This window comes from Myxocyprinus asiaticus, chromosome 17 (genome assembly GCF_019703515.2).
Source record: "Myxocyprinus asiaticus isolate MX2 ecotype Aquarium Trade chromosome 17, UBuf_Myxa_2, whole genome shotgun sequence".
Lineage (NCBI taxonomy): Eukaryota > Metazoa > Chordata > Actinopteri > Cypriniformes > Catostomidae > Myxocyprinus > Myxocyprinus asiaticus.
The window spans coordinates 31,975,832-32,001,765 of NC_059360.1; the positions used below are offsets into that span (position 1 = coordinate 31,975,832).

General features: G+C 38.1%; 2 protein-coding genes across 2 annotated transcripts in view; one reads left to right on the plus strand and one right to left on the minus strand.

The window, feature by feature from the left end:
* LOC127455593 (PDZ domain-containing protein 8-like) overlaps nucleotides 1-20,170 on the plus strand; it is a 71,416-nt gene extending 51,246 nt beyond the window's left edge. The window contains exons 4-5 of the mRNA XM_051723617.1: nucleotides 15,541-15,703; nucleotides 16,206-20,170. Of these exons, the coding sequence (XP_051579577.1) occupies nucleotides 15,541-15,703; nucleotides 16,206-18,463 (2,421 nt within the window). The 3' untranslated portion in view covers nucleotides 18,464-20,170. The remainder of the gene's footprint in view (nucleotides 1-15,540; nucleotides 15,704-16,205) is intronic.
* A 761-nt stretch (nucleotides 20,171-20,931) lies between these two features.
* The window catches only part of LOC127455596 (synaptic vesicular amine transporter-like), a 30,914-nt gene continuing 25,911 nt past the window's right edge, over nucleotides 20,932-25,934 (minus strand). Inside the window, exon 15 of the mRNA XM_051723628.1 lies at nucleotides 20,932-25,291. Within this exon, the coding sequence (XP_051579588.1) occupies nucleotides 25,187-25,291 (105 nt within the window). The 3' untranslated portion in view covers nucleotides 20,932-25,186. The remainder of the gene's footprint in view (nucleotides 25,292-25,934) is intronic.

Below are 25,934 nucleotides of genomic sequence, written 5' to 3' on the forward strand. Positions count from 1 at the left end.
TGCCAGTCTGTTGCATACTGTGGCAACTCAAAAACAAACTTCATTTAGCAAACCAAATAGCTTTCAACTGTATTTGAAATAATGGCAAGTGATTTTCTTGTACCAAATTAGCAATTTAGCATGATTACTCAAGGATAAGGTATTGGAGTGATGGCTGCTGGAAATGGGGTCTGTCTAGATTTGATCAAAAATGACTTTTTTCAAATAGTGATGGTGCTGTTTTTTACATCAGTAATGTCCTGACTATACTTTGTGATCAGTTGAATGCCTCTTTGGTGAATTAAAGTACCAATTTCCTTTCCGAAACAGCAAAATCTGTACATTATTCCAAACTTTTGGCCGCCAGTGTATAAAAGGCAGTCTATGAGAGAGGTTTATGGGAGGAAAAGGTGGGGGATGGAGGGAGTGGGAGGATAAATTAAATGGATAGAGGGAAAGATGGAGGTAGAGCGATGGATAGATGGAGAGTGGGAGGTTTGACTGAACACACACATTCAATTCTCCAACAACAGGTGTACACACAAGCCAACTGTCCATACTGCACAATAGCTTCAATGGATATCTGTCAACAACCTCACCGGTGCAGGTAATCACGTCTACCAACACATACACACACTTTATTCCACCTACAAACACGTGTGCACTCACTGACACTTGCACATAAAAAGCCCCCCCTACACACACACTTTTACATCTTCTGTTTACTTTACACTGACATACAAATGTGCTGTATCTGGGATGAGTGTTTAGCGTTGATGTTTTGTGACATGTTTGCTTTCTTTGAGCAGTTATTCATCCGTCTGTCTGTCTCTTTGAGTGCACAGTACAATTTGATGATGTGTGCATTTAGAGGCAGTATTAGGGTGGCCAAGCATACCTCACATGCATGTTCAGTGTTGTGTGTGTGTGTGTGTTGTTTGCCTATCCAGTGGCTCAGAATATTAAAAAGTTGATTGGTATATTATTGAATCAGATCTGGCATTACAGCAATATTTTTTGGGCCCTCCTTTGATAACCTTTGAGAGACCAAATAACCTTTGAAAGTTACTTGTAAGAGCAGACCTCCCTCCATCTACTTCCATTTTTCTTAAATGCAGTTCCTTTTAGAAATTTTTCTTGTGGAAATTGTCACCAATGTAATTTTACGGGAGTCACGTGATGCCAATCGAAGATGGGATGTGTGAACGGCGAGCTTTGCACACTTTGCTAGTTTTAACACTTTTAATGATATAAACCGGTGAGCGTCGATACACTCTGTTTCATAACTGTTTTAGGAGGACAATATGTCAAAGAATTCAAAATCCTTGGGCTCTGGAGACATTAAACGACACTTAAGTGCTCAAGCTGATACCCCCGAGAGGGCCGCGAGCCAGAGAGTTGCGGGAAATATGGCAAGATTTGCTGGGCATGTCGGCAATGCTGACGAAGGTTGTTGCTAACTTTGAGGTTCTTGCTGTGATATGTCGATCAATCACTGCTATGGATGCGAAGTTGTCTGAGATGGTTACAAGAGTGGGGGATGTCGAGAAACGGATCGATTATCTGGAGTCATCGGAGAGGGAATTATCTGCTAATCCGCTAGCAACCAAGGTGGATTTGGAGCGTGTCTGGGAGAAGTTGGAGGACATGGAGAACCGTAGCCGGCAGAATAATGTCCGTATTGTTGGAACTCCTGAGGCCGAAGAGGGTCGGGATATGGTGAAATTCCTGGATGGGCTCCTTCCGAAGCTGCTCGACATAATGGGCATTAAGCTGGAAATCAAGCGAGCTCACAGGTATCCAGCGCGGAGCTCCTCGGAGGGAGACGGGCCCAGATCAATTCTGGCCAAATTTCTGAGATCATCTGATAATTTTTTTTTTTTTTTTGCTTGTTCCGCCTAGCGGCAGGAGTTAATTTTGCAGAGTGGCACACCTTCGGGACAGTTTTGTGGATTAATCTACATGCTCTTGAGTTTGTTCCGCCTATTGGCTGGAATTTGTTTTATAGATTATCTTTTGCTGTGTAATTCTGTCTCACAAAAGTTGTATAGAAACACTGGACTTGAGCAATCCGACGGCAAAGTTGTCGCGGGGGTCCTCGTAGGCGTATACAGAATTATTAATTCCTTTTCTAAGTTCTCAGGATACAGAGTTAATTGGTCTAAATCCGAAGCTTTGGCTCTGAAAGCATACTGCCCGGTAACAGCTTTTCAGCCAGGCACCTTCTAGTGGCCCAAACAGGGCATTAAGTATTTGGGTATTCCCAGCAAATTTGTCTGATTTAGACCCTTTAATAAAAAGGTTTTCGAGCAATGTGGGCAGGTGAGCTTCATTACATTTATCTATGATTGGGAAGATTAATGTTATTAAAATGAATTGCATTCCAAAATTCAACTACCTGCTATAATCTCTCCCAATAGATGTCCCCCTCTCTTATTTCAAGCAATTTGATAGCATAGTGAAGTCCTTCATTTGGAATGGTATGGTAAAGGTCCCATATTACATTTCATGTACATTTCAAATGTCATCTCAGACATTTGGCTCATTGGTCACTTCCACCTGAGAGAGCCCCTCCCTAGTTTTGTATTGAACAGGAAGTGCTTACCCCTATTTCACCATTACAAAGCCTTTCTATCAAACTAATCGGAGAAGTTAAGTTACACCCCGTTATCTCGCATTTGCACTCGGTATGGACAAATGTGTCCAGAGTGTTTAATTCTGACATTTATTTAAATGTAGCCTCGAGCATATGGCTGAACCCAAAATTATGTCTTAATAAGTCCCCTTTCTGCTGGTCAGAGTGGATTGAGAGGGAGGTTAATACACTCGGTGACCTACACTACCAAAAGTCAAAAGTTTTGAAACACTCATTCTTTATTATAATTGTTTTTTTTTTTTTTTTTTTTTTTTTTTCACATTTTAGAATAATAGTGAAGTCATCAAAACTATGGAATAACATAAATGGAACTATGGGAATTATGTTGTGACTAAACAAAATCCAAAATAAATCAAAACTATGTTATATTTTAGCATCTTCATAGTAGTCACTCTTTGCCTAGATTTTGCAGACATGAATTCTTGACATTTTCTCAACCAACTTCTTGAGGTATCACCCTGGGATACTTTTTAAACAGTATTGAAGGAGTTCCCATCTATGTTGGGCACTTATTGGCTGATTTCTATATTATTTGGTCCAAGTCATCCATTTCAAAAACGTAGTTTTTTTATTATAACATTTTTGTTTTATAATGAAATAAATTAATATGGTGGCACAATCATATTTTTGTCTACAAAACTAATTTCAAACATTTAAGCATACGCCTTCAGATCAAAAGATTTTTAAGATCATGAGAAACATTTCAGTCAAGTGTTTCAAAACTTTTGACCGGTAGTGTATATAAGAGTGGAGTGTTGAGATCCTTTGAAAATATGGTTCAACATTTTGGGATTCCCAGATCTCAGTTCTTTAGGTATTTACAGCTGTGCCACCTGCTCTGTGCTATTTTTGGGAGTAGCATACACCCTCTAAAGCGGCAGATACTCTGGAAGTGGTGATTACTGCTTTTGGAAAAGGTCATGAGGCATCAGTGTATTATTCCCTGCTAATTCAGAGTCTGGGGGACAGAGCTTCAAGTTCTATTAAGAGATTATGGGAGAAAGATTTAAACTTGGTATTGGAGGAGGGAGAGTGGGCTAGGATTCTAAAAAACGTCAAGTCTACGTCTAGAGATGCAAGGGTGCGTCTTATGCAATTTAAGATTTTACATCGATTCTATTGGACCCCCTCTAGATTGTATAGGCTTGGTGGGGGTTAAATGTTGATTCTGTGAATATGTTTTGCTTTTCTTTGTCAATTTTGTGAATCGATAAAAAGTGTTAATCAGAAAAACAATGTAATTTTACATATAGATTCAAAGTTTTAACCATCCTCAAATGGGTAAGAAATATAAAATTAGCAGTACTATCACGTGTTCCATGACTAATGTTGTATGTTGCAATGTCCGTGTGGCTTGGCGTATATAGGGAAAACCACATGAGCTATTAAAATGCAGATTGCCATAATATTGGAAATAGATCTACCACTAGTCCTGTGGCAGTACATTTTGCAACAACTTTACACAGTGTTGCTACATTGAGATACTTAAGGATCGAAGTATTTAAAGCCCCACGAAGAGAGGGTGATGTCGACTGTATGTTGTTAAAAAGAGAATAGTTTTGTATTTCTGCATTGTATACTATGAGTCTTAAAGGTTTGAATGAAGATTTTAAAATTAGACCATTCCTTAAAAAATATGTCTATATATAATTTATCGAATTTTTAGATGTCACAATGTGTTTTGTAATTTAAACAGGATGTTGTGGAAATGTTATATTAACATTGTAATGTTGTATATTATGTTTGTTTTGTATTTGTATGACATAGAATGCGCTGTTTGTAATGTAATCAGATCATCCATATTATCATGTGATCTATACTATTTAAAATGGTGGACTAATGAATGTTTGAGGAAGAGCTGGATGCTCGACACATCACTTACAAATTAAAATCCTTTTCATTTGAATTTTCTTGCTCTCTTTTATTGGATTGGTCTTGTTTTCTTCCCCCTATTTTTGCTTCATTTTTGATGTTCATGCCTTTTTTTTTTTTTTTTTACTTTTTTTTTTTTTTACTTTTTTGTATGAGAGAGACATGTTTTTTGGGGAAAGATCAAAGAAGGATAACAAAAGAAAAAAAAAACTTGTAACTTTGTTTTGTAGATGATTTCAACCTCTGGTGAGCAGAACACAGGTGTCTCATGGCACATTTTTAGCATTTGAAGTTCTTTTTAACTTGAAATGGCATCTAAAAATGTGGCACTCCTGCGCAAGACTTTAAAAAAAAATAGGGAGATGCAATGGTTAAAGCATGTTTACATAGGAAAACAACTACGAAAACAAAAACAGTGAGGACGGGCGCAAAAATATGTTTAGTGTGACCGTCTGCTTAGAATATTTGCCATTGGAAATCTAACCGACAGTGATGATACCTACTGAATTGCAATTAGTCTTATCTTTAGCATTTACACCGATCAGCAACAACATTAAAACCACTTGCCTAATATTGTGTAGGTCCCCCTCGTGCCACCAAAACAGCTCTGACTCATTGATGCATGGACTCCACAAGACCTCTGAAGGTGTCCTGTGGTATCTGGCGCCAAGACGTTAGCAGCAGATCCTTCAAGTCCTGTAAGTTGTGAGGTGGGGCCTCCATGGATCAGACTTGTTGGTCCAGCACATCCCATAGATGCTCAATCGGATTGAGATCTGGGGAATTTGGAGGCCAAGTCAACACCTTGAGCTCTTTGTCATGTTCCTCAAACCATTCCTGAACAATTTTTGCAGTGTGGCAGAGCACATTATCCTGCTGAAAGAGGCTACTGCCATCAGGGAATACCGTTGCCATGAAGGGGGATACGTGGTCTGCAACAATCTTTAGGTAGGTGGTATGTGTCAAAGTATCATCCTTATGAATGCCAGGACCCAAGGTTTGCCAGCAGAACATTGCCCAGAGCATCATACTGTCTCCACCGGCCTGCCTTCTTCCTATAGTGCATCCTGCTTCCATCTTTTTCCCAGGTAAATGACACACACGCACACGGCCAACCACATGATCTAAAAGAAAACGTGATTCATTAGACCAGGCCACCTTCTTCCATTGTTCCATGGTCCAGTTCTGATGCTCAAGTGCCCATTGTAGGCGCTTTCGGCAGTGGATAGGGGTCAGCATGGGCACTCTGACTGGTCTGCGATGCATTGTGTTCTGACACCTTTCTGTTATGGCCAGTATTAAGTTTTAAAGCAATTTGTGCTACAGTAGCTCTTCTGTGGGATCGGACCAGACGGGCTAGCATTCGCTCCCCATGCGCATCAATGAGCCTTGTGCACCCATGACCCTGTCGCCGGTTCACCAGTTGTCCTTCCTTGAACCACTTTTGGCAGGTACTAACCACTGCATACTGGGAACACCCCAAAAGACCTGCCGTTTTGGAGATGCTTTGACCCAGTCATCTAGCCATCACAATTTTGCCCTTTTCAAAGTCGCTCAGATCCTTACCCTTGCTCATTTTTACTGCTTCCAACACATGAAATTCAAGAACTGACTGTTCACTTGCTGTCAAATATATCCCACCCCTTGACAGGTGCCATTGTAAAGAGATAATCGATGTTATTCACTTCACCTGTCAGTGGTTTTAATGTTGTGGCTGATCAGTGTATTTGCAAACTGAGGAGCGAATTCACTAAACATTTGCTGCACTTTTTCATGTGGTATTTCAGCGCAAAAACCTGCGTCTTCACTTTTTTCCTAAAAAATAAAACATTACTCTAATACCGCTCGAGGAAAGCAGACGATGAACTGAATTTTATTAAAAAGAAATGTGTGTACTAGGGCTGTTGATTTAACGTGTTAATTCAGTGTGATGTAATTAGATGATAAATAATGTGTTAAAATTAACACAATATCCTCGGACCATAATAAGGAATATTCCTACCAACGGAGCAATTCAAGTTTGAAGTACCACCTGTTTTCTCCAGGGGGCAGTAAGCGAAAACTCCAACTGTATAGGCAATGCACAGCTTATACAGAAAACAATCCACACTTACTGACACCAGACATCACAAGATAAGAACGCGTTCTTGCGCTCAAACAGCTTGCAGCGCAAATCCGAACACAGGGATCTCAAGATGTGTTTTTCTAAGTTTCAAACTATGTTTAATTGACACAGGCACCTAAAAACGTTATGTTTATAATGCAACACAACCTAAGTTAGAGGCTCCAAAAGCATTCATCTGACGCAGGTGTACATTGACGCACCCTTGAAAAGCCCTTATAAGAAGTCTACTTTGGACCAATTGACGAATTCAGTTGCAAAATGGATTGCTGTGAACTATAGGGCAATAATAGGCTTATGTTCAATAATATGAAAATAAACAATATATTGGATTCTAAAGCCAATATTTTGTTTTGTCTTATCAATGCTTTACTCGTCTGCCACTTATTATTATTATATTTCATAATATATATATTTTTTATTTATTTATAATTATTTAAATATTTCTATTTCTATTTATTTAATCACTATTTATTGAATTATTGTTATTTGAGGAGCTTTCTCAGCAAATATTTATTTATGCGATTAATTGCAATTAATTCAGTTAATTAATCGGCATACCATGTAATTAAGTCGATTAAAACTTTTACTCTATTAACAGCCCTACTGTGTGCATATTCTATCAATCTTGGCAGTAGTAATACATCAAGTAATGATCAAATGATGAAGAGCATTATAACCGGGTATATATCCAGATGTGCTGTGCATTCAAGCACACTTTCATCATGTTAAAGAGATGATTCAGGTCTGAATCTGGTCCACAGTAGTGAAGTGATGCTGAACAGTCCTGTCAGAGCCAGATCGTTGTGGTCTGCTACTTCCTCCACAGTATACTCTCAGAACCGTCCCACAAGATCAGAAATGCGCAATTACTGGATTGCACATTTGCAATCTTGTGAAATCACTGGGTTTTTAATGGATTTAGTTATTGTGTCTTTATTGAATGGAAATAATGGCATGCAAGTGTCTGTGTTTGGATAATAAGATTTTCTGTTTTTAATTCAGACATTTATAGTGGAATCAATGGAATTGACCTGAAAATTGACTCCTGTGTTTGTTTGTTGAGGGAAAAGCTGTTTTATATTTTCCCGACACTCAGGAAAATATAGTCTGTGTGTATCTGTCAACATTGTGGTGATGAGGTGAGACAGACAATAAATTGACACATGAACAGCATCCTCACGTTCCAGTCAGAGCGACATCAGTCCGTTTACCTGCACTCAACACACACAAACACAGATGAGTGTGTGTGTGTGTGTGTTCCCCCTGCTGTGTCTTTCTGTGGTTGTGTAATTACCCCTTAGCCACTGTTCAGCTTCAGAAACTGCCTGTAATTGCCGCTCAGTGTCGCCATTTGGTTCATGTGTCAGAAAAATCTTTCTTTCTCTCTTTGTCTTTGTGACCCTTGTGTCATTTTATCTTTTTAAAAACAAAAAAATAAAGCTACAGGTTAAGCACGGGTGCTGCCGTTTCTTGGCCTTATTTACAGGAGGCCCCTCTTTTAATTTAAAATTTTGTGCAATTTCACTAATTTTTAACTGTAGTTCCAAGGACCTTGGTATCCTTTAGGTCTTTTTTTATGCTGATAGCTTGACCAAGTGTTGCTCATTCAGTCTTAAGCCCAAAGTATACTTTGGTTTTCATGCGAAAACCTAGCATCTGCGTACAGTCAAATGTTGAGCCTTTTAAAGTACACTTCATTTGACTGTGCGCCCCTACACAGGCAGTTGGCGCATGCACACTACAGCTGCTATGACATGTTGGACTATTTCTCCTCAGGAGTTAGACCAATAAAGATGTATTTATATTACTTCAAACTCGAGTTATACAAATCCAAGTATGTCCTGACCTCCTCACACACGTGTCCTTGACGTGCACATCCACTGTTGTTTCCACCTTCGTCTCCTGTTATTTATTGGCGATTTCATTTTCTAGTGCTTCATGACAGCAACGGCTCAACTGTGAGTGTTGCCACCTTGTGGACCCACTAAATAGTGCAAAAAATTCCAGATGCATGTGGATACTGTCCATTCAGAGTACACACGGTTAGAAAAATTGGGCCACACGCGTTCAGTGCTCAAGCTCTCTGCTGATGACGAAATTTGCATCAAGCATCATGTACACAGATGCCTAGCGTTGGTGTCTGATCTAAGTGTACCACGGGCTTTAGAGTCAACGCATCAAAATTACATAGGACCAATCAGTTTTGAGGTTGAGATACAGTATGTACTTTGAGGCACAAGACTTTGATCCTGAACTGATGTTTGAAAGTAATTTTTAGTGCTAGTTAAGGTAAGTTCAGATGAAAGACTTGTCTAGATCACAGTCCTTTTTCACCATCCAAACAGTGGTGACTTGTTTTCTGCAGTTGCCATATTTGTTTCAATAAATATAATTAATTTAGGGCTGCAACTAACGATTATTTTGATAATCAATTAATCGTCGTTTATTTCTTCAATTAATCAATTAATCAGATAAAAGCTACATTTCATTTCCTTAATTAAAAAAACAGGAATGATAAAGGGCATACAGTTTTGGTTCGATTTAAAGTACTGAATTCACGATTCTATACTCACACAACTTTGAAAAAAGCCTGAATCACGAAAAGTTAAGTTTGAATTTATTATTAGGGCCCAAGCACTGAAAGTGCGGAGGCCCTATTGTTCTTCTAAGGATTATTATTTTTATTATTATTATTATTATTATTATTATTATTATTATTTTCAAGGTTTTCAGTACTTTTGGGGTACATAAAATGCGTGAAAACTCTTGAAAGTTTGCACACACATCAGAGTCGCTGGCCATTAGGGTGTGACAGAGTTACAGGTGGGAGAGTGCGGGAGGGGCTCTGCGGCACCACCTAGAACATGGGCATGTTCGGGGGGCTATGTAGCACATCCCTTTTGAGCTACAGTCACCAAACTTTGTACACATGTAGATCTCAACAAGCCGGACAACTTTCACGCTGACAGTCATAAGCTCTGCCCAAAAGGAAGTTGGCCATTTTGGATTGTTTGAAAAATGCATGTTATGGAATTTGATATACTCCTCCCAGGGATTTCATGTTACAGGTACTAAATGTGGGTGACATCATGCCAAGACATTGACGATGCTAAATTGCGAAGGGATTTTTGATATATCGAACGGTGTTGCCATGGTGAAGCGATAAAATAACATCAAAAAAATGGAATAAGGAAATGTCTCATCTTCTGCATGCATGGTGTGATTTTACATAAAAATTTAGCCAAATGTTTGTCCTTACAGGCTGATCACATTGATGTGGCTACTGTGGGTCACGGCTGTAGTGCCACCAACTGGCGGAAGGAAGTGTCACTTTTAACAGACTTTGAAATATCCCTAATATGTTAACCTGAATTGCTTCAAAGAAATTTAGAATAATGTCAAGACAGTGCAGATTTAAAATTCTGAAGGGATTTGTGAAATCTTAAATAGTGTTGCCATGGCAACGTATTAAATGTCATTATTCCTTTTTATGTATATTCGCATGTTTTTGAGGAACTTGGCATGCTTGAATTTTCATGATATTTTGCACACACATCAGAGTTGTCGCCATTAGGCCTGGGAAAAATTTAACACATGGGCGTGGCTGGGGAGCTCTGTAGCACCACCTTTTGGCAAAAGTTGTGTGGGTCAGTTTCTTCTACAATCACCAAACTTGCTACATATATTGTTCTCATCAAGCCGGACAACTTTCAAAATTACAGTCATTAGCTCCGCCCAACAGAAAGTTAGCCATTTTGGATTGAATGTGCATTTTTTTGAAAATTGCAGGCCCTGAACTTTTCAATACTCCTCCTAGGGGAATCATGTGACTGTCACCAAATTTAGGCAATATTGTGCCAAGACATTGAAGATGCTAAATTGTGAACGGAGTTTTGATATATCGAACAGTTTTGCCATGGTGATGCAATAAATTAAGGGTAAAAATGTGAAACAGGAATTTCCTTATATCTTCTGTGTGAATTGTATGATTTTGATGAAAATTCAGCTGTATGTTTGGAAATGGGGCTGATCACATTTATACGGCTATTATGGGTCACGGCCATAGCACCACCAACTGACAACAGGAAGTGTGACACTTTGTGTGACTTTGAAAAAGTCCTCTTATATTTACCCTCTCAAATGCATGTGGCCAACATGCTTTGTTTTCCTAGAGCCACCAGGTGGTGATGGTGGCGTAGTGTTTGGGCCCGTCATCGCTGCTTGCAGCTATATTGGTTTATTATTATTACTTTCAGGACATATGCAAAACAGTTGCTTTACTTCTAAAACGTAACAAAAAGTACTGTTCGTTGTTCATATGATGACCCATTGGGGATGGAATGGGACAAAAAAATCAGCCCAGCAGCAGAGGGCAATGGTGACACCAGAATAGAAATATTAATAATTCTGCCCAGCTGAAAATACATAATTATGTTAGACACATATGCTTGAACAGTCACCGATTACATACATTTTAATTATTTTAAATTAATATTGTATATTTTAAAAAAGTATTGTCACTGATTACATGTTTGTCGTGGTATAAATTTACTGGTGAAATCAGACATTGCATATGGCATTATCAGGAGGACTATTAAATATCAGAACCCTTAGCATATTGTTATATTAAGCATTATATACACAGTTTAATACAGTACAATCATCTGTAAACGCAGTGCAGATTCATTCTTGCGCTGAAAAGTCTCATCCCAGTGCTCGTTATATAACATGCGCTCGCATGAGGAGAAATCATCTAAAACACTTTAAAAACCACCACACCTTGACCTCTGTGACATCAGTGTGATATCCATGAGCTGCACAAATGATTACATTGATACTGAAATCGCGGTATGAAGTTGTACGAGTTAAATCAAGATCGTTGCGCTCCACCTCTCCGCTCAGTGAAGTTTAACGGAGTGGTGATGGAGCTCCCTCAAATACACACTGCAGTAATTTTTACTCTACTTTCCTGAACAGTGTGGCACAAATGATCCCAAACACACTATTAAAAAGACTGTCAGTGGCCTCAGAAAAGCCTGAAGCTTTTCTTGTATTTTACTCTGACAAACCATGACTAGCATTTTTAAATGGTGAGATCAGGTGCCCTGTGGAAGGAAATGTTGTAATATTCTCTGTGGAAAGTTTACAAACAGACCTAGAGTCATTAAGATGTATGATTACGTATGTTTTTTTGTCTGTTATGAGCAAACTTATCTTAAGTGTCTCGGCTAAGCTAACATGTTTGCAAATAGCTGCAAACAACCTTCCTTTATTATTTATTTTTAAACAGATTATGTTGCTCCATCGGTATTCTATAAAAAGAAATGTATTTTTTCAATGTTGATACACTTTGTGACCAGAATAAATGCACATTTTCCTTAGGGTGTGCCTTTAGCCCCGTTTTACCCTATGTTCAAATAAATTCTAACATAAAATCTTAATGTTGAATTTAAAGAAAAGTTAATGTCAGTGTTATTTGTCAACTACCTGAATATTTAAACCAGTCAATGCAAGCTAGTGTGTAATCATTTTTTTTTTTTTTAAGTGGCCTTCTAAGAACTTTATGATGATTCTAGAATATATCTATAGACAGTTAGTCATTGGTCAAAAACCGGGCAAGTTGGCTTTCTGTTTGCCAGCTTGAGTAGATTGTCTGTTTTTTCATCCCATGTTTAACTCGATCAGTGCCCTTCTCAAGGGTTATAACAAATGACAGCAGCAAAATTACAGTCATCCATCTCGGCAGTGTGGATCTGCATCCTGTCTTTTCTTGCCCACCCCCCAACACAAATGAGAGCGAAAAGACAAGGAAGATACAGAGGGCACATCATGAATTGGTCAGCCCATATTTCTTTCCCAACTAGTCTAAAAGGTCAATAAAAAAACAACCTTACTGGTGTTTTGTAAAACTATTGAAGTGTCCAGGTTATATGGTTTGTTTCTTGGTGGATATAGTGGAATCTGTCCTTACACTGGCAAACTGACTTCCTTATATACAGTGCTGTGAAAAAGTATTTGCCCCATCCTGATTTCTTCTGTTTTTGTTTATATCTCATACTTAATTTTTTTTTTTTTTTTTTTTTTTAATTCAAACAAAATCTAACATAAAACAAAGGCAGTCTGAGTAAACTGAGTTTTAAATGATAAATTAATTATTTTTTGGAAAAAATGTTATCCAATACCAACTTGGCCTGTGTAAAAAAAAGTATTTGCCCCTTAGTTACTAAATCCTCAAATCTATGAAACTGCATTCATAATGGTGTTCAGCTGGACTAGACACACCCAGGCCTGATTACTGCCAGTCCCATTCAATCAAATCAACACACAAATAGAACTTTTTCATCAGCATGAAGCTGGCTAAAAGGTCTCACCCAGTAGCACACTATGCCAAGGTTGAAAGAAATTCCAGAAATAATGAGGAAGAAGGTGATTGAAATACATACATCTGGGAAGGGTTACAAAGCTATTTCAAAGGCTCTGGGACTCCAAAGAACCACAGTGAGAGCCCTTATCTCCAAATGGAGAAAACTTGGCACAGCAGTGAACCTTCCCAGAAGTGGCCGACCTTCCAAAATTCCTCCAAGAGCACAGTGATGACTCATTCAGGAAGTCACAAAAAAGCCAAGGACAACATCCAAGGAACTGCAGGCCTCTCTCGCATCAATAAAGGTGGTTCATGACTCCACTATCAGAAAGACACTGGCCAAAAATGGCAAGGCGTAAACCACTGCTAACCCAGAAGAACATTAAGGCTTGTCTGAATTTTGCCAAAACACACCTTGATGATCCTCCTTTGGGTGAATTTTCTGTGGACTGTTGAGTCGAAAGTGGAACTGTTTGAAAGACAGGGGTCCCGTTACATCTGGCGTTAATCAATCACAGAATTCCACAAAAAGAACATCATACCTACAGTCAAGCATGGTAGTGGTAGTGTGATGGTGTGGGGATGCTTTGCTGCTTCAGGGCAAGGGCGACTTGCAACAGTTGAGGGAAACACGAATTGTTCTCTCTACTAGAAAATCCTGAAGGAGAACGTCCGGTCATCAGTCCATGAGTTGAAGCTCAAGCGCAACTGGATTATGCAGCAAGACAATGATCCAAATCATAGGAATCCACCTCTGAATGGCTCAAAAGAAGCAAAATTAAAGTTTTGGTGTGCCCTAGTTTAAGTCCTGACTTGAACCCTATTGAGATGCTGTGGGAAGTTCATGCTCAAACCCTCCAATGTGGCTGAACTAAAGCAGTTCTGCAAAGAAGAGTGGGCCAGAATTCCACCACAGCATTGTGAAAGACTGATCTCCAGTTATCGGAAGCCTTTGGTTGCAGTTGTTGCTTCTAAAGGTGGCACAACCAACTATTAAGTTTAAGAGGGCACTTAGTTTTTCACTTGGGTGATATAGGTGTTGGATAACTTTTTTGTTTCAATAAAAATATATATATATATATATATATATATATATATATATATATATATATATATATATATATATATATATATATATATATTAGAAATCAGGCAAATACTTTTTCACAGCGCTGTACCTGTTTGCGAGGAGTGTTTCACAGTGTCAGCCAGCGCTGCAGGTGGATTATGGGCTTCGTGATGCAGGCAGCAGCAAAACTGCAGGTGCTGCTTCGTTGCGCATTTGGAATAAAATTAGCAGAAATTACAGATCTTCCCTGCCTTCATTTCAGAGAGCATTGTTTAATCACCATGAAAACTGGTGGATGTGATGGGAAGAGAGAGCTTTGTACAGAAAGTGAAGGCTGTCTTATTCATATCATAATGTAGATTGTCCGCCCTACTGTAATTACAACTGCTATTGCTGTCAAATGATAAGCTTTAAATAAACTGTCTTTTGGTTTAACTTCTTCTGTTCCGCTCAACTAGTAACTGGTAAATTTCTGGGGATAAAAATGTCTGTTTTATTTTTTTGGAAATAAGAAATGCAATTCTTATTGCTTTTACTGCCCTCAGCATCCTGTTGCCTAATTATGAGATCATTTCAGATTTCTACAGAAAAGAGAAATCAGAAATTAATGTAATACAATTCTTGTAAAAGGCATGTTTGCATAGGTTTTTAGGGGCATAAATGCAATCCAATAATTTATCTTAATCATATATTAAATACAAATTCTAAATAAACAAGAAATATAACATTTATATTATTATTATTGTAGTATTCCACTGATCACAACAAAACTCATGTTTATCTTTATCTAACTGCACATTGTCATATGAACAACCAGTTAGTAACTCCACTGCCTGTTTGAAGTCAGGTCTGAAGTACAACATTAAATAAACAGTAACATTTCCAGAGAGATGTTGTACTTCAGGCTTGTGAGCCTTAAACAGTTCTTATTTAATTTCGAGTTGGACATTCATAACTTGTGCATCAGTATAAGATGATGTATGTGTTTTTGATTCACTAAAAAGTACCGGCTCATAAGAGTCATTCGTTTGAGAAATGGAATATACTGGGTGTGCTGTGTGTTTCTTGCTGTAGATTCAAAAGGGTCAGTTCATAATAGTAATTCAATCGGTAATCAAAATACACTGGATGCACTGGATGTGTGTTTTAACGGCTGTAGATTGAGTAGGTGGCATTGCTGCCACTGTAATGCACTGCAGGAAACACTGTCAGAGTACTTTAGTACAGTGTTTGGCCTGCATTGGTGAAAAATTACATGTGCGAGAACCGTTAACGGAACTAAAAGTCATGAAAATAAAACAGTTTCAGTATTTAAAAAAAAAAAATGGAATCGGTTCTCGGTTCCCAACCCTACTTTACTTATAGAAGCACTATAAATAACTCTCTGCTTTTCCTTAAAGAAGAATCATTTTCAGTCTGTACAGCTTTTTCAGCAAATCTTATATGGTTTCCTTTTGTTTATGTGTGTGTTGCAGACTGAGGTGATTAAAGGACCATCTGGGAGCGTGGGTATGTCATTCAGGCATGTTCCGGCAACTGATGGTGACACGGTACACGTGAGCATAGAGACAGTCACCCCAAATTCCCCAGCTGCCCTGGCAGACTTACAGAGAGGAGATCGCCTCATTGCTATAGGAGGTCAGAGACACTATCTGAGAAGTCAGCACATTTTGCTCTATTTTAGGAGAACCCCTTCCAGACCATGCAGTAAAATGTTTTTTGGAGTGTGCAGTTGTGATGTTTAACCTCCAGATGGTTCTACATGGATTTACTCTGCTGCCTATTTAAACTCTTAGTGTGCAATGATTTATATTACAGTAAATTAATTGAAAAGTGTTCATTTTAAGCTCACATTTGTAAAATTATACTGTAGATCTAAGCCGCTTTTCCACAATCTGGCTGAACGGTCCAGGATGGCACAATTAAGGATCAGTAACCATTCAACCTGATGGTAGGAAAGCAGCTTTAATAGACCTTCCCAAGAACCCTTGCAACTGTTTATTTGCTTCAGATTTGCAGCTATGTTAGGCAGAAGTTTTCCACCGGGGTTTTTCCGGTCACTGTATATTTTTTTAAGGGTACTGTGGCCATGTGACAATAAGCATCCATAACTGTTCTTTGCATCTGTCTGTTTACATAGGAGTCAAAGTGACATCCTCTGTCCAAGTGCCGAAGCTGCTAAAACAAGCTGGAGAGAGAGTGATAGTCTTTTATGAAAGGCCAGTGCGGCACCAGGTGCCTACTGTTGGGTTAGTGCCGCTGCAGGAAGCCTTAGGCCCTATGGAGGAGCCCAACTACCTTCCCCAGCCTGGAGGCTACGAGGAGGACCCAGCCCCAATAACCACCATGGACATAACTGATAACAGAGAAAATGACTCTGAGTTTGAGGAGCTAATCATGGAGTCCAAATCAACTGGAGCTCCAGTCAGTGTTGACTCTAAAGAGGACTTCCTGCTCTCTGTAAACCAAAGCCCCAAAAAGACTGTGGCGAACCTGGCCAAGCCCCTTGGGTCCATCTCGCCAATTCTAAACCGCAGACTGAACCTTCAGTCCCCACTCAAACCCCAGCCCAAAGAATCACCAAAGCCACCAACTCACAAGACTGCTGAACAATGCGAACAACCACAGAGACCAACGGTGCCCCCTCCTCCACCACCCGCACGCCCTCCTGTTCCTCCCAGGCCCCATATAAAGGTGACATCTTCCACCTCAGAAACCCAAAATCTGGTGGAAGGTAGTGAGTCTGCAGTGGAAAAAAGTCCAGAGAAAACACAGACCACTCCTAGCAATGGGGACAAACCGGCAGAGAAAACTCCTGTTAAATCACCAGAGCCGAAGCCTGTGAATAAACTTCCAGAGCCTGTGGAAATCCCAAATATTCCAGGCACAAACAAGCAAGATTCATCCAAAGACAAGATATCTGAGAGCACCTCCAACACTAGATACAGTGTAGATGAACAGGGTCTCTGGGAATCATCCGAGACAATGTATCGCAACAGAACTGCTCGCTGGAACAAAGCCTTTGTGGTCTTTGAGGTAGAAAACAACCACAAATTCCTCAATGTTGCACTTTGGTGCAAGGACCCCTTCAAGCTCGGTAGTCTCTTGTGCTTGGGGCATGTCAGCTTGCGCTTGGAGCACATTGCGATGGAATGCTTATCAACATCGTCTGCTGAATATCAGAGCACATTCCGAATATGTGCCCCTGAACCAAGGGCAAGTGTCAGCCGCACCACTTTGCGCAGCTTGAGTACTCACAAAGGTTTCAACGAGAAACTGTGCTATGGAGACGTAACACTCAACTTTACTTACCTGGGAGATGGGGAATCAGATCTGTCCAGTGGATTGACGGAACGTGAATGGGAGGGGAGTCTCCTGGAAGAGGAGTTCAAAGACAAAGAAAATATACGGGAGCAGGTGCTCATGGTAACTCGGGACGAACCGAGTTATGGCAGCATGCAGTTCGGGGAAATGCGGCACAATTTTCAGGACACTCAGTTCCAGAATCCCACTTGGTGTGAGTATTGCAAGAAGAAGGTATGGACCAAAGCTGCTTCACAGTGTATGACCTGTTCTTACGTCTGTCATAAGAAGTGTCAGGAGAAGTGTCTAACTGATCACCCTTTTTGCGTAGCAGCCTCAGACCGGCGTGGGGCAGATCCTGAGGCAAAATCAACCATCAACCGAGCAACGACGGGTCTCACGCGGCACATTATCAACACTAGCTCCCGCCTCCTAAATTTAAGGCAGGTGCCGAAAACCAGGCTTGCAGAACAGGTAGCAGAAATGGGACCAGGGGTTGTAGAACCTTCTCCAAAGCACACGCCTAACACGTCTGACAACGAGAGCAGTGACACAGAGACCTATACTGGGGCCAGTCCTTCCAAACAGCCACCTGATAGCAGTGGCTCAAAACTGGTTCGCAAGGAAGGTGGCCTGGATGACAATGTATTCATTGCTGTAAAAGAGATTGGTCGAGACCTTTACCGTGGCCTCCCCACAGATGAGCGCTCGCAGAAACTAGAGTTAATGTTGGACAAGTTACAGCAGGAGATTGACCAGGAGTTGGAGCACAACAACTCTCTGATAGTGGAAGAGCGAGAGACAATTGACACCCGACGCAAGGCCCTGATCTCTGCAGCTCTTGCAAAGTCTGGTGAACGGCTCCAAGCTTTGACTCTGCTCATGATTCACTACCGTGCTGGCATTGAAGACCTAGAGTCTGTAGAAAGCACCTCACCTTCCGAGCAGCATGGCTTTTCGAAGGTGAAAACAGAGGGTCTGGAGGAGGCGCTGATGGGCACGGAGGTGTACGATAGTGACATTTGTAGTCCGGTTGATGTTCCAATGCTAGATAAGATTACAGAAAAGCAGATCTGTGTAGAGGCTCTACCGTAGGGATGACAAGGGGCATCAGGGGCTTGAGACTCAAGAACATAAAAATGTCTCATTTATGGCAAGGCTTAAAAATGACCCGTGAGCATCCCACAGGTGAATACGAAATTTACAAAAGTATTCATGGATATTTGCCAGAATATCATGGAAATGAACTAAAGTAGTTTAACAGATTTTATTTAGTTTTTAATTATATATTTTTTTTTTATATGTATAAATATTTTTTCCCAATCTTTGGTCTCTTATTGTAGAGGACTTAACCACCATTTTGTATACTTTCAGCAGTATTACAAAAATACATGGAATTCGGGTCACGTTCGCCTCATAGAATCCTGATCAAACCAAGTTTTACCTGCCTTACCTGCAATCAATTTTTTAATCACAATCTTCAAAAGGGAGAGTCGGTGTGTGTAGCATTAATCTTAAAATAGATTTAAATCTTTCTGCATCAGTAGAAATTGAAATATGTGCGTTGGTGATGTTCATAGTTGGAAATACACACTTCTCTGTTTTTGTTTTGAGCTTCAAGCCCCTCCGCCTTAGACTATGTCCACTACAAAAGGTAGGATTATATACTGAAAAGCAGTCCATAGAACATGCTGTCCAGAAAGTGTAACATGCCATTCTTTCCTAGTGGTACATATTGATTCCTAAACAACCTTGTACTCTCCTGATCAGCACCTTTTATCATGTTACTTTTTGACTAATTTAAAAAGTCATTTCTGTATTTTTTTTTCCTTCTTTTTTTAATGTTAAATTGAGAGGGAATCCTCAGAGGAAAGATAATCTTGGATACAGTATACTATTGGGAACCATGTTTTGTGTCATTATATTTGTCACCAAACCAATGTAACATTATTTTCTTATTTGAGGGAGTGTTATTTATATTGCATACATGATATTTGTTTTGTAATATGTTATCGATAATTGTCACCATCTCATTGTATTATCATGTCACAATTAATTTGTTTTGAGCCTCTACGAGTTTAAAAAATTCTTTCAAATGAAATACGAATCTTTATCAACTGATGTTTCAGTTGCTTAAGTGGTTATGTTTGCGTGAATGTGTCTGCATGTTATATTTTGGTTTATGTATTCAAATGTCTTCTGTTTTGGTAATCTGATTCTGTTCATTTTTTAGTTTGTCTCACATCTGTGTTCGAGCATATTTTGCCACCTTTCAAAGTTAATTTCACACGTATACTAATGAATGTATCTCCCAAACGACTCACTTTAAATGTTTTATTCCGTTCACCTCTCTACGCACATCACGTCACACTGTAAAACTACATCATTAAAAACTCTCTTCAAAGCATACAGTATTCCATAATTCCAAAAACGAATGCATTCCTTTACAGTCTATAGCTTGTCTGCTGGGCTGATACACTATAGTGCTTATATTCAGCTAGTGCACAATCAGACTCATTCTTGCTTGTTTGCATATTTGCATATGGTGTTCATGGTACCACAAACCAGAAGGGAAACGTTTTCCTTTTGAATCACTTGAAGAAATAACATTAAAATGTTACACTCACTCAATTAGTCATAAAAATGACTGAAAATCTTTTGTTGCTTTCTTAATTCTATTTGTCTAGTTGCTGCTGCTGTTATGCTGTGCTTCTCAAATTCAACACCACCAACACATGGACTCATGTTTCTTCAATTATTTCAATCTCACAAAATATTAAACACAACATCTGCCTTGGCAAACTGTGATTATGCTTTTCTGGGAAAGCTGTTGTCCTTACTTGGAAACTGTATCTTGTTTTAAAGCGCTATTGTAAATAGCCTATTAATGTAGGTCACTTTAAACCCTGTCCTTTCTCCCTGAACTCTTATATAGTGCTCAACATGTGGGTTCATATTTTTTGTTGTTGTTTTTGCTTAATGGAAATATGATTTTGTTAGTTTGTGGGTTTTAATTATGGTTGAGGGCATCTACTGAAGAAGTGCACAGCTTTCAAACTTGCTGCAAGGCCTTTACGCACTGACATATCATATTTGCTTATGCACTTGATGAATAAATTATGAAAAATGTAAAAACCGTTTCGCTGTGATTTCTTTATTTCTTTTTAACTTTTAAACACACATACCCCTTATGTTTACTCATATGTATGGATAGTCACTCCTTAAAGATGTGTGTGTATTGTAGGATTATCAAAAACTAGCTAAATATTTAAAATGTTACATTGTGGTATTAGGATTATTGGGAGCAGGTGGCATTCTGTTAGTAGATGCATTAACAAGATTGCCAGACTGAACGATCAATAAGGGGAAATAACACTCTTAAACAGATATCAGTAAAGCAAAGCCCAATGCACCTCTTTAATCAATAGAGCATATTAAAGCTTAAATTGAGTATAAAGAATTATGGGGAGTTGTTATTGGATAACATAGTTTTGAATTGTCATTCTAGCAGGTTCTCTTTTCATGCCATCATGTTATGACTCCAAAATTAAATGATCAATAATATAGACCCTGCTTCGTTCACAAAATGATTAAGATAATTTTGGAAACACAAATGTTAAGTCTTATTAAACATTTATTTTCCATTCTGTCACACACACATCCTCACAGCTTTTAAGATGACGTAAAACCTGACCACCAGACCAAACACTGGATATAAACCGTATACACAACTCTTACTGCAATTTTAAAGTTAATATAGTTAAAGCACAAACAAAAGACATACCAGTCTAAAGGCACACACTGACATCGGCACATACACTTTTATATATATATATATATATATATATATATATATATATATATATATATATACACACAAATTTTAATAAATTACATAATACTCTTAACCTTTATTGGGTGAACAGTTTAGGAAACAACATAGAAGGTTAAAGGAAACTGCTGCAACTCTGTAACCTGGCAAACACTGGCAACACATTTACCAATCTGATCAAGCTTGGTGTGCTCAGTCTTGCTTAGAAATTAACCTCCAAATATACTCTGTAACCTATGTGTAAATTTGTACATTGATTAGCTGGTTCAGTTGTGTAGGGCAGGTTATTATGCTTGTGTTTATATTCAAATCTGTGGATTTGTTTCAGAAAATTAAGGAGAAAAACCTGTGCAGTTTGCAGCCTCATGCACAGTTGGTCTGTCCATGATTACAATTCTAAGGACAGAGGACTGAGCGTAAGGGCCCCATCTCTCATATCTAACACAAACAAGCTAAGTTGTCCAGATCCTTAAAGCTGAGCCAACATGATTTTCCTCAAAGCCTAGTTATGGTCGAAATTGTTGTGTTAAACTGATTCTAGCTCCAGAAGAAAACATGTTTTCCTCAGTAATTACATACCAGGAAATAAAAGAGCATCAAACAATACTGAAGACCTATTTCCTCACTATATTAGCTGTAAGAATCAGAGAATTTCCAGCAAAGAGTCATATTGCCAATCTGTTTGTATTTAGCAAGCTTAAAAATGCTTGTTTAGATTAGAACATGCTAATAAAAGATTAAGAAGAGTTAAGAAGCTGTCTGAAGTTTTTAATATAAGGTTTACTTGGAACTTTTCTTGTTAGCATATTAAAATTGGGGCCCTTGGTACAATAGCATTATTTTTGGGTCAAAAACAGTGTACAAACAGTATATACCTAATACTTGCCATTAAATAGTGTTTGCAGCAGTTTTGTCTAATTTTTAAGGCATAGAATGCATCTTTACAAGACAAAAAAGATGGTTGAAGAAAACAGACCCATACAGACCTCTGATAACATGTCCCTTCGACAATAAATAAATACAAGGCTTAGTCTTGATAAAACCCTAGTCATTTTATATGGTTTTAAGCATTTAGGGTTTTATGACCATTTTAGGAGCTCAGTTTAAAAGAATGTTCCGTGTTCAATACAAGTTAAGCTCAATTGACAGCATTTGTGGCACAATGTTGATTACTACTAAAACTAATTTCAACTTGTCTCTCCTTTACTTTAACCTTGTGCCGCTATACGCAATGCATAATTTAAATGAATAAAATTGACTGAAGACTCTAGACTGTCATTTGAAGGGTTAACATCTGCCGCACCGAGTCACGTGACACAACAGCATGCCGTTGATTTCATGGAAGCGCTCTTATGGATGCAGCGCCAACAAATGTGCCTCTTGTAAGAAATCTACGTTTTTTTCATTGAAACCTGTTTGTTTGTAAAAAGAAGAGTCTCTAGTTTCATTTGATATACCACATTAAAAAATCTGTTCATTTTTCACGTGTCAGCACACATGTGGAAACTCGAACCACATTTCCTCAAAAGTAGAAAAAAAACATGTTAGTTATTTTGAATAACTTTTAAACTCTAACACATCTGTGGGTCATTTTGCTTCATTTTAATATACGTTTTGTTATATTTTGTTATCAATGCGCAATAGGATTCTATTCATTAACATTAGTTAATGCATTCCTATATGTTTACTAGGCATTCTCACATTGAGAATAAATGGATTCATCCAAAAGCTGAAAAATATTGCTTTTAGAAGCTTTATATGGAGTTAAGATGAAAATAAGATGCATTTCAAACTGTTCTGAGACCAGTGAAGACAGACAACACACTGGAGGTTAAGTCATTCACTAAATAGGGAGCAAGGGAGAATCCTATAACTTGTGCAGCTAAGTGCATTCAGTCCTAAAATCCAGTCAAAAGTTCAGTTTCAGGCTGCAGATGATGTTTGGACCACTAAACATGTTTGGCAGACACGGGACAATGGTAATCAGTACATAGATTCAGAATTTATAATGTATAATTTTATTTTAACATGGTTGGCAGTGACTGGATGATGCTGGACATTACTTTGGATAATAATTATTTATTCAGCTTTATAGAAAATCAGTTTATTAGGTGCTACTAGTTACAAATCAAAAAGGGAAATGGTAAATGCACACAACAGTCATGCTAGGGTCTCAGGAGGTTAATAATGCAATAATCTGGGTTCCAGAGAAGCACTTATAATGGAAGTGAATGGGGCCAATCTGTAAATGTTAAAATACTCACTGTTTCAAAAGTATAGCCACAAGACATAAACAATATGTATGTTACATGATCTTAGTGTAATAAAATCACTTACTAACCCTTTCTGTGTTGTAAGTTATATACAACTTCGTTGCCATGACTACGTTACACTGTAAACCCTAAAATAACGATTTACAGCTCAAATAATACACAGATTTTCACAGAAGAATTAATATAAGCTAATAGTTTATAAAATTATAAGCTTCACATTTCTGCCTTTAAACCGTCCAAACATTGGCCCAATTCACTTGCATTGTAAGTCTCTCACTGTAACCTCGATTTTTGCTTTTTTAATTATTTTAAAGAAAAGGAGGGTTGAGTCAAAATAATTTTTGTGGTAATCAATATTATGCCACAAATGCTGTTGATTGAGCTTAACTTGTATTGAACCTGGAATACTCCTTAAAGGCCATGATTCATTTTACAGCCAAACAATCAATGATAACACATTTGCTAGAAGCAAAATTACAGAAAAAAAATACATGAAAATGACAATGGGAAAGAGCAATATTGAGGCATCCTTTACAAATAAAGATATTAGCATTCCAGCACATTCAAATAACTTACTAAAATATAGATATATACTATATACACTTTAAAAGCAAAATATAATCTAAAGTGCCTAAGGTATCTGAATGCTTTACAGTAATAATTTACTTCATTTAACAAAAGTGAACGTTTGTCACCATGTATAATCAAAATGTAGGTGTGGCTCATTGTTAATAGTACAGTACATTATGTTCAGTTCACACCACACAAGTCACACATATAGAACAGATTTCCAAAGACAGTAAGACTTATTGATACATGAAACTCTGCTTGATTATCTAATGCCGTCACACCTTTTGCATTTTCACAAAAAAAAAAAAAAAACATGTAGCCTATATTTTTGAATGTGTTAAGCTTAGGTCCTGCACACCAATGCAAGATAACAAAATCAACATCTCAGTTTATCTGCTCAAAATTGAAACAAAAGCATCAATGCAATCAAATAATTTGTGTAAATGTCTTGTAAGTAATTTGTCTTAAATGTCCTTCATTTAACAATTCATATAACAATTAACGCTGTTAATTCACACCTGATTATGATATAGATGAAAACATTTTAAGGCCCATTTCAAGGTGAGTTGTGATCCATCTAACTCAAATGCACCTTAACTGACATTTATGCCTATGAAAAGACTTCAACAGGACCAATAGATATGTATATGTAGACCACACTTTTTCCTACCACCACAGACATACATTAAATATCCAATACATATCTGTCCACTAAGTCATATTGAATGAAACCAATTAATATCTGAATCCTACATTGTTTATCTTATCAACTGCCCTTTTTCTGACCTGTGCACCTAGAAGTGACTTTTGATTAGAAAATATGAACATTGTTATACTGGATAAATGTGTATGTTTCCCCTTTATCCTCTCTCAAACACTGCGTCTAAATCACATGCAAGTGTTATCCATATTGATAAGGCTGTTGGTTATATATTTCACCTCTCCAACAATGAGAACAAACAGCAACAAGAACAACTTTGGTTTGCTTCAGTTGAACCATCACGACCACAGGACAGCGTGGGACAGATATGGGACACTCTCACAAATCAGCATTATGGTTTTTTTGAAGTCTGTCATTTTGCTCTTTCATACAACAAAATAGATACTCTGGGTGACATACATGGCCGAGGACAGTGATGAGGCCTATTCAGGGCTCTCTGGATCCAGATCTTCACCCATCTGGTAGCTGGAGCCCTGAGTGGAGTAGGAACGTGTCCTCATCGAGCAGTTAGAGTCCATCAAAATGGCCTGAGAAAGACATATTGATAAGAAACATAGTGAGAGACAGGTTTATTTCAATATGATTGATTGAGGCTTTAATGAAGAGTATGTACTGTAAGCACATAGATCTGTACTAGTGTGTATTTGTGTGCATGTTAGTACTCTTGAGAAAGAAAGCCTGTGATGCTTGGCTTTGATCACGCAGCATTTGAGGGCAAACGCACAAGTCTGTTTCGATCAGCATCACTCTTTGATCTTGTCTTAAGGGCATCCTGTGCAGTTATTATGTAACATAATTTTCTATTTCAGTCATATTTTATCATGTCAGTAGTTTGAAGTTAGAGATTAAATCAAATGGAAAGCATGTGAATGCCAGGTTGAGACTGAACATATGATTATTATTGTAAAAATAATAATAGTAGTTAATAGAATAAGGAAATTAGTCATGATACATCCTGTTGTACTGTCTACAAAAGTGCAGAAATCACAAGTAAAACACATCAAAGATTATAATAAAGTCTGTGCTATTGAAAGTCCATTCATACTTGAGCTGATATTCATATGAGAACTTGTTTATAATTAATTGTTTGCTAATATCAGCTTTCACTCACATTGAAGCAGTTTCTCAGTCACACTGTATAAACCAGAATCTATTAATAAATGCTATATA